At 46.5% G+C, this 14,062-nt stretch overlaps 2 protein-coding genes across 4 annotated transcripts in view; one reads left to right on the forward strand and one right to left on the reverse strand.

Annotated features, from left to right (window-relative positions):
- Positions 1 to 2,203: 2,203 nt before the first annotated feature.
- Positions 2,204 to 9,887, reverse strand: RpL10 (ribosomal protein L10). Of its 2 annotated transcripts, none has more exons than XM_084603842.1 (6): positions 9,808 to 9,887; positions 9,661 to 9,700; positions 9,496 to 9,554; positions 8,003 to 8,249; positions 4,778 to 4,940; positions 2,204 to 2,431 (listed from the first exon to the last, which is right to left on the reverse strand). In XM_084603842.1, exons 2-6 carry the CDS (start codon positions 9,681 to 9,683, stop codon positions 2,261 to 2,263), a joined length of 663 nt encoding a protein of 220 aa, XP_084459968.1. In that variant the 5' UTR covers positions 9,684 to 9,700; positions 9,808 to 9,887; the 3' UTR covers positions 2,204 to 2,260. The 2 variants fall into 2 exon arrangements, with proteins under 2 accessions (XP_084459968.1, XP_084459969.1); XM_084603843.1 differs by having other exon boundaries at positions 9,862 to 9,882.
- Positions 9,888 to 11,010: 1,123 nt separating this feature from the next.
- The window catches only part of LOC146188569 (sorting nexin-29), a 56,693-nt gene continuing 53,641 nt past the window's right edge, over positions 11,011 to 14,062 (forward strand). The window contains exons 1-5 of one of the 2 annotated variants that reach the window (XM_084603845.1): positions 11,011 to 11,346; positions 11,778 to 11,836; positions 12,143 to 12,195; positions 12,482 to 12,559; positions 13,192 to 13,247. In XM_084603845.1, coding sequence (XP_084459971.1) covers positions 11,340 to 11,346; positions 11,778 to 11,836; positions 12,143 to 12,195; positions 12,482 to 12,559; positions 13,192 to 13,247 — 253 coding nt within the window. In that variant the 5' untranslated portion in view covers positions 11,011 to 11,339. Of the gene's footprint in view, positions 11,347 to 11,774; positions 11,837 to 12,142; positions 12,196 to 12,481; positions 12,560 to 13,191; positions 13,248 to 14,062 lie in introns of both variants that reach the window. The other variant, XM_084603844.1, reaches the window with a different exon arrangement.

Raw genomic sequence — 14,062 nt, forward strand, 5'->3', positions numbered from 1 at the left:
GGAAAACAGCGCTAGCTATACACGGACAAAAAGGGGGGACGAGACACACACAGCGCTGTTTGTGTCTCGTCCTCCCTTTTTGTCCGTGTTTAGCTTGCGCTGTTTTCTCCCTTGTACATATGGTACATAGGATAACCGATGGTCGCTGAGGGTAACAAACTGGATTCCAAGAGAAGGAAAGCGTAGCAGGGGGCGGCAGAAAGTTAGGTGGGCGGATGAGGTTAAGACGTTCGCGGGGGTCAAGTGGATGCAGCTAGCACAGAACCGGGTTAAGTGGAGAAATATGGGAGAGGCCTTCGCCCTGCTGTGGGTATAGCCAGGCTGATGATGATGATGAATTCGCGAAGTTTCCCGGCGGAATGTATTGTGTACAATGTGCCAAATTTCGGATGTTTCGGTCACTCTCCCGCGTCACTACGAACTGAGAACGCGCAAACTAAGACCGCAACCTTGCGCACATACGCTGCGCCAGCCGCGCTGTATGTACGCATCACGAGCAGTTTGCTGTGATGCGTGGTCTGCACATCATAGACATCGCGACTGTAGTCAGCGCAATTGTACTGTGGCTTCCTTTTATCTTGTCCTGAGTCTTCTTGCTCGCGCTGTTTAAATTATTAATGGATATTTACCGACTCGCCCAACAAAGTATCTTGGTTAAAGGTATCTCTACCTTAAAAAAAACAACAACTAATTTTTGAAATATGCGAATTGACACCATATTAGCCACTTTCTGTTAAAAAAGTATCTTTTATCTACAACCAGCCGTACTTCTCCGGCGATGCAACCTCAAGTTTCCTAACTACCTCCAGGATGCTTCAGTCAACGCGGCTGTGGTTCACTCTTACACGTTGATAAAAGGTATCTTCACCTAATACAACACCTGCGGTATGGTCGTGTGTGTATTTAGGGCGACTTTTCTCATTTGCGTCGCTTTAAGCACCTCCACGTCGCGCTCTTTCCGGACTGAATAACGTTTAGGTATTTTATTTTTCGTTTTCCTTCCAGCTTTTAACAATCTTCAGAGCTTCAAAAGCTTGTTATCGCAGTAATGGTAATACAAATGGTCAGTTCTCCAAACGCACGCAGGTTGCACCTTTGTATTTGTATGTAGAGCCAAGTTCGGACAGGTCGGTTCCCATGAAGAGCATTAGTTTAAAGAAATATTGCTCTAGTCTGCTTGTGGACGCAGTCGCTTAACTGTACCATGGCTTCAATTCAATGTGAAGTTCTGACAAGGGCAGCTGTCCAAGCAATACCTCCGTGCTGGCGTATTCCTCAAGCCCTTTCAAAAAAACTACGCTATAAGAATGCTCTCAAAAATCCTGAAAGCACGGTAAAATTCCCCAATGCCGCTAATCGTATTGCCATCTTAATATTACAATTTGTGATGTGTCGAAGATAGTACCGAGTACTTGTATCGGAACACAGTTTAGGTCCTCTATCTTGCATCGGCATCGGAAATATAATTTTCATGGTATCTTGTCCTGCCCTGGAACACTAAAGAATGGCCACTTACCTCAAAAAGGCGCGGATCCCGCAGTTTATTAGTCTGCGGACCAAAACCTCTCTGCGAGCAGTGTTTGTTTTAGGTTGTTGCAGCCAAAGCACAACAGAAGCTTGGCATCACGGCACCACGGAAGCGCTTCCCGCCAAGATGTTCCCGCACGTCAGCAAAGCGGGCGCCGCAGCCAATGCGAGGCTCGCTCCTTCAGCGGCGCGCTCAAAGGTTATCGCTGTAAGCTTATTCAGGGGGTTTTAGCCAGTTTTGCTTTGCCGCGCCATCCTCACGTGCTTTCCTGGCATCAATCTGCAGACGTAGGTGGTCTGTACACCACCACGACTACCTTTTATTACGTTACCGCACATTAATGTTAAACCTAAGACGCTGAACAGAGAGGCGCGCTCGTTCCACAGATGGCCGAATTCTGAAAAAAAAGTCGATCTGCTAGCGCGCGGTGGAAATAGTGAGCAAACTGGTGGAAGAGGCAGTGCCACAAGCCTTTCCTTTGGCTGAATGCCAGAGGTCTGGTAGCACTGCCCGGGCAAAACTTAGCCACAGGTTCCTCTCTTTAGAGGCGGCTCTCGAAACTTACCTAGAAACCTCTGGACCCCCTGTATAAAATCCTAGGCTAAAAAAAAAAATCGAATTGTCCGTCCTTCATCCCCCCTCCCCCCCCCCCCCTTGAGCAAGAAGCAAGACGAGTGCAAGAAGACGAGGTTCATTTATTGTCTTTCTCGGGTCGGCAGATGCCAGGTCAGTCTACTCAAGACCACGCAGCTCCCTCTGGATCTTCATCCAGGTGGCCAGGGGTCCATGCCCGCCACGGTAGTGGCAGTAGCAGCCGTCGGGCTTCAGCCGGCCGTCAGCACGCATCTCTTCGTATTCCTCGGCATCCCACTTCGTGAAGCCCCACTTCTTGGAGACATGCACCTGCATTGTCAAAACAATTCACGCGCACATCAACTCTCGTGATTTGTGACCAATAATAATGTGTAAGCATTGCTAAGAAGTGTGGTACTAGCCTCTCAATAAAGAGAAGCTGAACAATAACAGTTAAATTAGGAAAAGGCAAACATGAATACTGCCTTGCTATATGCTATTAACATCAGTTACGTGCATGTGCTGCATCAGCACTGAGCTTGCCCCAACAGTAGCGAACATTGCTGCTGTGAGCTCAATGCAAGGCAATCCGCAAATGCCGCTCAACGACTTTTTCCTTTGTGGGACCCCACAGCCCCTATTAGTGTTACAAACTGTGCGCGCTTTTTCATGTTTGTGTCGGTGTTTGCCCAGGCAGCACGAGTACACATGAGCGAGCTGCCTGGAGCGGGGGCGGCAAGTTATCGGTGCGAAACCGAGGAAGCAAGGCTCGGGGCTTTTTGGCTCGGCAGGAGGCCAGCGAAGGGCAGCCAGTCAGCGCCTCGAGCTGACGAGATGTACACAGACAACTGAGCGAGGTCCTGCCAGACGAAGACGGAAGCAGTGCCTTAGGCTTAGGAGTGTTAGCACGAGTTTCTACCACACATGGAGCAATGTTTTTGTACAGCCGCGAACGCTTTCGCCCTATTACTCGCTCTATTCGCACTGCAGTATGTTTTCTATTGCCACCGTTTTATTCTTGATGGTTCATTGTTGCGCACCTCAACGGCATGCTATTCTGTTGATCCGGAATAAACCGGTGTTTTTAAAAAAGACTGTTTTTCACTCATTGGGACAAGACCACAACTCGCGGACTTGTATTCTAGACTTTCCACAACGGTGAAGTTGGCACCCGCAGCAGTTCTTGCGGTCAAGAATCTGTGCACACAATTGACCTGGTTCACGAACTGGTGCTTGGAAATAAAGGAAACACGGCCAGCCACACTGTGTGGACAGTGGTTAGGAAAGGAAAAGCGCAGCGTGTCAGACTCCTGTGTGGACACTTGAACTGTGTTTAAGAGAGGAAAGTGGAACTTGTAGTGGACAACGGAGTAATCTCAACCACCTGAGGGTCATGAACGTGCAGACATTGCAGAGCACACGGACATCTTTGCGTTTTGCCTCCATCGAAATGCAGTCTGGTTTGAATTCAGATGATGTGATGTCAGTGCAGATAAAGATACCCAGAAGGTTGGAATTATTCTGGAGCCCTATCACAGCTTTCTGCTTTCACTCCCTCCTTCCTTACAGCAATGTTCAAGCGTCCACTTAGAAATGTCAAAGCGTGCTTCCTTTCCCAAAGACCAATTAGAAACTGCAGCAGTTTACCAGTGATCATAAGGCTGTTTGTAATTGGTACAGCGTGAAAATCCCTAAGTAAGCATTGAGTCTTATCAATAGAGCTATCACAGGGCATTCCATTCAGCATCATTGATAACCTCCAGTTTTTTTGTTTGTTTTTTTTTTCGAATTTTTGCAATCAGGGGTTGTTTCACACCCTGGCTGCAGCAGTCTGAAGCACTGACAATCTTGACAGCCTGTCAAGTGCTGATCTCAGTGTTTCATTTTTTGAGTATCTCCTGCAGACGTGAGGTGAACACAACATTCAAGTTTTCGATGATCTTCACTGCTTTGCCCTATGTGTGTAGAGTTGAATTATGTCTGCCACTCGTTCTGAGTGAGAAATACAGTTTCCTGGATATTACAGAAATGAGATTATTCACACTGCGGTAATAACAGTAGGTTTAGTGCCATGTTTCATTTGCGGCCTTTAGAGGCATGTTTTGAATAACACGATTTTCAGATCATAAATATAAACTTGAAACTCCCCTGAAAATTGTATTGAGCTTCCACTGCACTAGTTATGAGTGAAGCACGCAATGTTGGGACCAAATCCATTTGGAACAATGCACGTTGAATCACTGTAGCCATGCTTATTACTGCTACACAAAATAAGCACTAACATTGTGTTCCTTGCAATCTACCTCCCTACATAAGCGCGTGATTATATAAATTTCTGCAGTACAGTTATTTTTCACTGTTTCTGGTAATTGTCAACTATCATTTTATTTACCTTGGGAACCACTAGGTCCACTGGAAAACAAATTAAATTTGAACAGAGTGCAAAAAACAAACTAAACACAAAGTTGTATCAAAAATCGTAACTAGTGGCCACTGCACTCCACAAATGGCTACACCATACAAATAGACGCTGCTCACGCTGCGTACCGCACAGCACGTTCATCGACCATACTGTCTCCATGCTCAAGAACACAGCCTCCCCTCAAAATAGTAATTGCATTCCACATTAGAAAACTCCTCGTGTATAATTACAGCACGGTACAAAGTGCCACGTACCTTCTGGCGCCCAGGGAACTTGAACTTGGCTCTGCGCAGCGCCTCAATGACGTTCTCCTTGTGCTGCTCCTTGACACGCACAGACATGATCTTCTGGCCAATGTGCACCCGGGCCACGGTGCCCTGGGGCTTGCCAAAGGCACCACGCATCCCCGTCTGGAGCCTGCATGGGGCAGAGAGAACCATCACTAGTAAGAAAAAGCGCCAGCTTTGGGTCATGTCGCACTTTTACACAAATATCATACATACTCACATGAGGTCTGTACACTCAACTCAGCAGCCCGTAATTACATCAAATGCCGGCCAAAAAGAATACATTTTGCACATGTAACTTTTTCTTGTACGGAATGCTCGCCGAGAGCTAACAGATGGTAACAGCCTGCAACGCACAGGACAGTCGTTGACACGTCACCCTGCACACCGGACTACCTTGAACCTTGAACACAGTGCCTCAATGCTGCTCGCTTATCTGTGCACAAGCCATAAGGGTGTGCACTTATACAAGTGTCACACCATCGACACTGCCATTAACAGAATACACATCAATTGTAGCAAGCCATATGCCCAGCTTAAATATAGTGCAGTCCACTTATAATGATACCATATAAAATATATTGTGCTTATAACAATCAAATTCTTGGGTTTTATTATTTCCCTGTTGCCTCTATGTAGACATAAACCAGATATGACGATTCATTAATGGCGGCATATCAAATATGACGAAGCTTTATCACCATGCATGCATGTTTACCATAAGCATTTTCCTAATCTTTGATAAAAATAAAAACAGAATGACTTAAAAGCGAACAGACATTGAGAAATGCGCGAGAGCCATTGGATGCGGTTGAGGGCTATCATCGCAATCACTGCCTGTCACACGTAAAGGCTGCGACCGCATCGTCAAAGATTGTGCATCTGTGGAAGATGGCGTCGACCACAATGAAGGTGCGCTAATCTAAGATGAAACAGCAGATTCGTCGAGATTTCTGGCAGTTTCAAGGTTGAAAGCTTTGTGTAAAAAACTAAAAATATGGGCATTCGCACTCTACGATTTTAACGATCAAGGATGGGGATGCCCTGCAGCGCATTCAGTTTCATGCACGCAAAAAGAACTGTCGCCAGAGTGCACACTACTGGAAGCGATGCTCACAGCGATTGCCAAGCTTCAGCTACTGCTCCAGCGAGTGCAAATTCCAGACTTTTAGAAGTATACTTTTTATTTTATGGCTCTTGATGTGTAATAAGAGCTTAGTGTTTTTTGCGACAATAGACTTTGTTCAACCCATTTCATTCATCGCTTGAAAGTAGGCAAGCCTACATGCTTGGGAAAATATGTGGAAGTGCGAGTGCTGTTTTGTTTGCCGGTCCAGATGTAACAATGATCAGTTATAACGATTTTTCAGTTTTCTCAACACCGTCAGTGTACTGCACTGTAGGCCACACGTGCTTCACAACCAAGCCACAGTGCAGGTGCTTTGAATTTAGTCGCACGTCACAAGATGCCTACCCTTGTATGCAGTTCTCAATCTAACAATTATCATACCTTAAAATCAAAAATACTGGGGACTTATGCTGCACTGAAATAGTATGGTTCGGCTTGTGGCATTGAGAAATCGACGCAGATGTTGAGTTTGTACTAGAACGAGGAGGTGTGTCTGGCCCAAGTTCCAGTAGCCACCGCATGCTGATGCTTTCTTCTCACCACCGCATTCATGACCATATCTGAAAGTTCCCTCGCAAACTCTGATACGGAGATGGCTTTCCAGCAGAACTAGCCCAGTATGCATAGAAACTGGGATGAGGCTAAGGTCATCCATGATGATGGCTGTGAGCAGCATGCTGGCACTAAAGCCACAAGTGTGACTTTCAGGGGACATTAGCTTACAATAGCGTTATATTTGATATTTGCGACAGGAAGCCCAGGTTGGCATGAACACCAGCTTTTCAGGCTCCAGATGGCCACAGCAATTCACTCGAGCACGCAAAAGCCAGTGCTCTCACCAACCTGGACTTTCTCGACACGTCGCAAAGTGAGAAACCTGCTAAAATGCAACCGCCCACTTTATTGTGGGTAGTTAACCCCCACAGATCATTCCTGCATTGTGCCAATCATACTTTCAATGCATTATATATTTGAAGGATTCACCAAGGCTATGCTTTGAAATGCCAGACCAGTATGACGAACAAAGCCTGGCAGAATCGTGAAAAAAAAAAAAGCACAGGCATGTATGGTACATAACGAAACTTTCCCGTCTGTGCGTTATAACTGCAACAAAAAGCTGAAAACCAAGCCACCTTCTTCCTCCAAAGAATGCAAGGTTAACATAACAGCCAGCTCTTTTACAAATGATAGTGTCATAATGCGCAATACTACCATACAAAGCTAAAATGGTATCAGCAAGAAGCACGGCTAAACTGCTTTTTACCAGCTTTAACTATAGTTGGGCACGACTCAACAACAAAGTAGGAAATACCCCTGAAAGGAGACCTTTCAGCCACTGGCTTAAACAGATTTTCCAAGATGTCACGGCTATATGATTTGGCCGCGGTGACCTGCCTTTCGATCTGCCACACCCAGAGGTCGGCACACTGACATACGAGTGTGAGTGGACATGAAAGAGCTATTGTGAATGTATGGTGAGAGTGGATACTATTTGAGTGGAAGCAAGTGTAGTGGTCATAAGTGCGAGTATGTGGACTTGAGTGTGTGTGTGTGTGCAGACGTGAGCGTACATGGGCATGAATGAGTTCTACCTCTACTATGTGAGCATGAACGGGTAGTAGTGCAAATGAGTGGATGTAACTGAGTGGTCATGAGAGGATGTGAGTTGAGAGGGCATTCGAGTGTGTGGATGTGTATGTGAACGATCCATGTGTGAGTGAACCCCTCCTTGTGATGCCAACCAATGGCCATAACCTGCATCATCGTGCTAGCAAGTCTAATGGAACCCTCGAGCAGCCAATGGCCGCATGGGAGTCCTCCGAGCAGCAAAAGCCACTTTTCTTGACCTGTATACCACTGTGGCAACACTGAAGCTACACAGTGAACACCAAAATGTGATCTGTGAAACAAGGTGCAAACCTACTACAATGAAACTCTTAAGGAATGAGAAACTCTTATAAGGACTGGTCAATTCAACTGCACACAACAGTACTCTGCACTGTAGAATAAACAGGACAGACAGGCGGAACAATTAAGCCACGGCGTGGCACTGCAGCACATACCTATCGGCACCGGCACAGGACAACATTTTGTTGATGCGGATGACGTGGAAGGGGTGCAGTCTCATCCGCAGGTGGAAGGCGTCCTTGCCACAGGTCTTGACGAGGTACTTGTTGGCGCAGATGCGCCCAGCTTCCAGCGCTTCCGAAGAGATCTGCTCGAACTCCTTCGAGATGAGGTGCACACAGAGCGGGAACTCATCCACCCGAGCCTTCTTGCGGCCCAAGTCAAAGATGCGGATCTTCGGATCTGCACAGAACAAAGAAAAGTGCGCTCAAATGCACTGGCACTCGTGCAGCGATCACCCTTCTTAATTACATCTCACCTACTCCTTCAGTCCCCAGGTCACGAAAGACAAATGCAATTTATTTTTCCTTTATTAAAATCTTGTGAGCCAGTTAAGTATGTACGCAGCACCAGGGCACTTTTCATTGCCTTGAAATGTTGCTTGACAGCTGAAAATTTTCCCATCTACTAGATTCTAGTTTGTAGCAGCAATGACACTGAGCGTCATGGTCTGGTTTGGTTTGTGGGGTTTAACGTCCCAAAGCAACTGAGGCCATGGGAAACGCCGTAGTAGAGGACTCCAGAAATTTCGACCACCTGGGGTTCAACGTGCACTGACATCGCACAGCACATAGGCGCCTTGCTTTTCGCCTCCATTGAAAAGCGGCCGCCGAGGCCAGGACTCGATCCCGCTTCCTTGGGAACAGTAGTCAAGCGCCCTAGCCCCTGCGCCACCCTGGCGGGGATTTCAGACCATTCACTCCACACGTTCAGCTTTCCACACCCTCTGCTTTGTGCAAAATCTACCCTCTGAGAAGCGATGACACTGATGAGAAATTGCTCCCTTTGGAATGCCAGAGCATACTAAATTAAAAGAAAAAAAAAAACGCTAACACCAGTGGTACCCAACAAAAATATAGAACAATTTTTGAAATTTTTTTCCCCAAAAGCGTGCCCTCACCTATGCATGGCAGATAAATGCTCTGATTCACGATCCAGGAAAGCTCTCCAGGTACAGCATTGCTGGTTAACGTTTGGTACTCTGACACTGGCGATATTGGCTTGCAGGCGACAGCACAGATTACTGTTTTAAGAATCTTTCACCGCCTGTAGTGCAGTCGTGCAAGCGATCTAACCGCATTAGCGGCAATTCCACGTCACAAGCAAGTGCTGTCAGGCTGCCCCACGTGGCTAACAATGGGCGTTTCATTAATGGGATTAATCACTCGTGTCCGATCAGTCTAAAATGCGCCGAGAGATCAGCTAATGCAGCAAGCGGGGCCGAATGAAATCACACTTCGTTCAACTTGATTCATTGAGAAAAAGTTGTCAATGCAGAGATCGCCGACTACAGCAGGCTAACGGTCAAGCTTCGAAAGGGACACGAACAGGGATCAAATCTGCACTGGCGACGTTCGCTTGATAACCGATGAAAACTGAAAAACGTGTCATTTTGTGCCGGCTAAGCCTAGCAACGAATGGCACTTACCGGGGACACCACGACAGAACCGCGACTTGGGGTACGGCTTGTTCTTGCAGTACCGGTAACTATGAGAGAAAAATGGTTACATAAGGTCGCAGTTTCAGCTACACGTACGCAATGACAAAATCATGCGCACTGTTATAAAGAATCGTGAGGAAGAACACCACATACCATCTTGCGGGTCGGCGACCCATCTTGCTGGCTAAGTTGCCTGCGAAAAAACGGTAAAATAATGATTAATAAAGTTCTGAATTACAGCACAGGACAATAACGAGCCATAAACCGCATCACGATGACAAATATTGCCCATTCAATTAGCAGATTAACTTAGATTTCACCCGCAAGCTGAGCAGAAACAACCGTGCCACTCACCAAGCAAGCAGCAAAGAGAAACGGAAGCACACTGGCGCCGCCTGCCTCGCTTTTTCAGTTGTTTCTCGGCTCGGCTACAGCTCGGCTATTTTGCAGTCGTTTGGAGAGAGCCGAGCAAAAGTTAGGTTTCGGTTTCATGACGTTATGTTCGTTTGAGTTCGGAATTTTTGGTTCGTGGCAACAAAATTTACTGATTTCCAGAAAGTCGTTATGATCAAACTGAGATAAATACGAGGTCACACCACATGGCTCAAGTTTTCAGAAGCGCCTGACATCAACTTCTATACGCAATCATGTTCTGTGTCCGGATTGCAATAAAAAAAAAAAATAAAAAGAAAGTGCTCAAACGTTGCCACAAGGTAACTTGTGATGCCTTCTCCGGATTTGGCGAAAAACGGAAGTCAGCTGCGGCAGCACTTTTAGTCAAAACTATCGAAGCACCTAATTTTACGCGCACGCGCTTCTACAGAAAACCTGCACTTCTAGTTGAATACAGGCGAAGACATTCGACCTGTGCATCCCAATGTTTTTAAATGCATTGGCGCCACTAGAGCTGCATATGGTTGGTTTGTGGGGTTTAACGTCCCAAAGCGACTCAGGCCTTGAGAGACGCCGTAGTGGAGGACTCCGGAAATTTCGACCACCTGGAGTTCTTTAACGTGCACTGACATCGCACAGCACACGGGCGCCTTGCTTTTCGCCTCCACCGAAAAGCGGCCGCCGAGGCTGGGATTCGATCCCGCGTCCTTGGGCGCAGTAGCACCTCCGGCGAGGTAGAGCTGCGTATGAGCCTGTTTTAATGCCAGAGCTGCGTATGAGCACATGCATTAAAACTGCATTAACTTCCGAACGTACGCGCGACAACAGTAGACAGCAGCACCAATGAACGGGGCTAGTGTGTCAAATAGATCGATGCGACTAACAGCCATGCCGCAGTGGTCTGCGGCTGTGGGTGAAAATTGGGTGCGATCATGGGTGCGATATGGAGGCCGATTCAACAACCAGTCAGCAGCGCAATGTAAATGCATGAGAACAGTTGTTTCCTTCCTCTCCTTCCTCTATGAATGAGAACGAGGCGCATAGATTTTGTCGATTTAGGTTTTCTGGTTAGCACCCTCGACAGCCGCACATAGCGCTCCAGTCGCCAGTGCGGTGCCTTTCTCTTCGCTCGCCGTGTGGGGTCAGTGGGGTGATGTGGGAAGCGGCCGCCGTAGTGGGAGTGCTTGCGCGATCGTCCCTTCCCCGTTGTTCTCGTGATACGTTTTCCATCACTCGTGCTCGCAATGGACTATCGGACAGCGATGGTGTAACCGTGTAACGTTGTACTGCGTTGGTCCGATTGTCACACGCAGTGCGTGGCAGCGTGCGAGCGACCCGTCTCTGCGAGCCGGGCTGAGCCATGCGTGAGAGCTTTCGGCCAGGCGCACTTCGGTGAAAAATCTTGCTTAGTGCGCGGCTTGCTTCCCTGGTCAAGAATAATGAATGGTAAGAGCTGAAATTTCATTTGTTCTGACGCGTGGTCGTTGCGCTAACGCGAAGCAACCAGCGGCAGTGTTTTGCTTGGAACAATTGAGCGCGGATTTCGCTTTTCCCCGGAGGCAGACCTCTCTCCTTTTCTGTTCGGAGAAGTCATTTTTGCCGTATGTGCCGCGCACCCAGATTTGAACGCCGCATGGTTTCCTAGGGGGCGGACGACAGCTACCTTGTACGCGTTTGTTTGTCCGTCATTTCGTAATTCCGCAATTCTTTGTCGCGTGCTGGTATACGCGTATATAGTTTCGGTTCACTGTAAAATGGATGCGTTACTTTCATCCTGTCACTTTCGAATGTGTGGCAGGCAGCTTCCGACGCCTCCGGCTTTCTTTCAATGCGCGCTTTTAATGTAGTACTACACCGTCTGGTCTTTGTTTCAGAAGACACCAGCCCGTCGGATCGGCAGATCCTGCTGTCGCGATTGCTGGATGCCGTGAAACAGGTGACCAACGGAGTGTCGAACTCTCTTTTCCTGTGCTCCGCTTGGCCCATTCATTGTGCATGAAATGCGCGCCGAGTTCGTTGACTCGATCGCTTTCTACCTCTGAGTGGAAGGACTTGCTTGATCATGTCAGCCTAGAACACGAAACCTCGTGTTCACGAAGCTGACTGTATATATGACGCACTATTCGGCTCGAGTTTATCAATTTAAACGTAAATTGACTGCTTTATAGTCCGTTTAAGTGTTGCCGTGGTCCCTGTATAATGCATGTGCTGATGTTGACAGTTCTTTTTCGGCTGTTTTCAGTGTCAGATCCGCTTCGGAGGACGCAAGGAGCTCGCGACGGAAAGCGATAGCAGGTGGGATCCGTCATGGCTCGTTTTCGTGCTTTCTTCTTGTTGAAAGGCTGTTTCGTGACCGTGTTTCGGTTTTTTTTTTTTTTTTTCCGCGGCACCTCCCGCGTGCCGCTGTTGCTGTGTTGACCGTGAAACATCTGGTGATTAGCTTACTTGGTAACTGTTCAGACAACTGCGCGCTAAAAGCGTCGCCTCAAGAGTGACATTTGTGGCGAGCCCGGGGTTTGTTGCGATTTTGGTTTCGTTTTTTTTTTTTTTCTCATTTGTTTGTTTGTTTTTCATTTCACAGGGTTGTCAACTTGTGCACGCAGTTCGAAGCGGTTCTTCAGCATGGAATGAAAAGGTCCAAAGGGTTGAGCTCCATCAGGTGATTTGTGTGCTTTAATTTTAATGCCTGCCATATTCACGGGTGTTAGTGAGTGTGTCTGGAAACAAGAACCAAATGTTGATCGGTAGCAGTGTCGCAGACTGTGCGGAATTCTGGATGCTACTTCATTCGTGGTTTTGTAAATTAAGCAAATTTACAAACAAAATTAGTCCCATCCCTGATACACACTTGCACTCTTAAATTATACCTCCTGTTATTGCCTCCATGTTTTTTTATTTGTTTGCAGTATGTATTGAACTTGACGTGTGGTCACTGTAAGAACTATTTAATTCCCTTTTGCAATTCTTATTCATCTCAGCATAAAGAGAGCACTCATTTATGTGCAACTAATGCTTATTTACCAGCTTTATGGCTTCTACAACCTGTGTCCTTATTTCTGCACCAAGTATGTTAATTTGTCCTTCATCGTCATTTGTTTGCATGCCTTATGGAATAGTTTTCTACTGCCAATTTCAACAGTAATTGCAACATAGGAAATCAATCGGACATGTTTTCTCGGAATAGTGTTATTTGGTCAAACAGAAAAAAAAAATTATGTCATTTAGCACAAAGGCATCATGGTCCTGACAGGCATTGTCATACATCAGCTAATTTTTTGCTTCAATTTTCAGACAAGTCTCGGAGATCGTTAAGGGCCTCAACCTATGGAGCACCGATTCGGATTACGGTGAGTACTCTTTTTCATTACGGAAAGAAACCTAAACCATCTAGAAGATAATCAATTTTCTTCCCATGAGTTCGAACACTAAATTAGTAAATAGCTCTAAAGCAGTCAAAGTAGTTGATAGGCATTTATGACTCTCGGGAACTGCTGAACCGTCTTTTTACTGATCGCGCTTCTTTACAGAGATGTGTATTTTGGGTCAAGAGCCGAATAGTTATTGTCAGTATGTTTCCATGTCAGTATGCATGTTCATTGATGTTTGGTGTATGCATTAATAATGCATTATTGTGCACATCCTAGCTTCTGACAAAATTAATTTTGGGCAGGCATGTAACAACGAAAAGCTAACCTTTGATCCCTTAGGATAATGGCATGGATTGTGAGAGGAGGTAAGCGTAGCAGAGGTTATTAGAGGGTCAGGTGGGAAAGTGAGATCAGAATGTTTGCCAGGTAATAATAGCCTCATCTGGCACAGGACAAGGTTAGTTGGAGAGATCAGAAGGGGCTATGAAGTGAGAAATGGGCAGATGCACTCATAAAAAAAGTTCTTGATAGAAAAAATTCTGCATCATTTGTCGAACAGTCACAGTGTCAATTGGCGCATTAAGTAGGCTCACTTGTGGAGGGTCTCTCCACGTTTCACTGGGGACCACCATCATTTGTGGGCACACGTTGCTAGAATGTGTTATTGAAGAGCTCAATCTCAACAAATCGCTGCTTGCTTGACTGCCATCTAAGGCGACACATTGTGGATTATGAAGGCTAAACTTATCAACTCCAATAAGTCTTCAATAAGTTGAGTTCTTGGCAGTTGGTTT

The sequence above is a fragment of the Amblyomma maculatum genome, chromosome 5 (genome assembly GCF_055883805.1).
Source record: "Amblyomma maculatum isolate TAMU_Amacu chromosome 5, ASM5588380v1, whole genome shotgun sequence".
Lineage (NCBI taxonomy): Eukaryota > Metazoa > Arthropoda > Arachnida > Ixodida > Ixodidae > Amblyomma > Amblyomma maculatum.

Coding starts and splice junctions, on each gene's coding strand:
- RpL10 (XM_084603842.1), bottom strand. CDS start 9,683: ATGGGTCGCCGACCCGCAAGATG. Junction 8,250..9,495: donor GTTCTGTCGTGGTGTCCCCG/GTAAGTGCCATT, acceptor TGTTCTGTGCAG/ATCCGAAGATCCGCATCTTT. Junction 2,432..4,777: donor AGTTCCCTGGGCGCCAGAAG/GTACGTGGCACT, acceptor TTGACAATGCAG/GTGCATGTCTCCAAGAAGTG.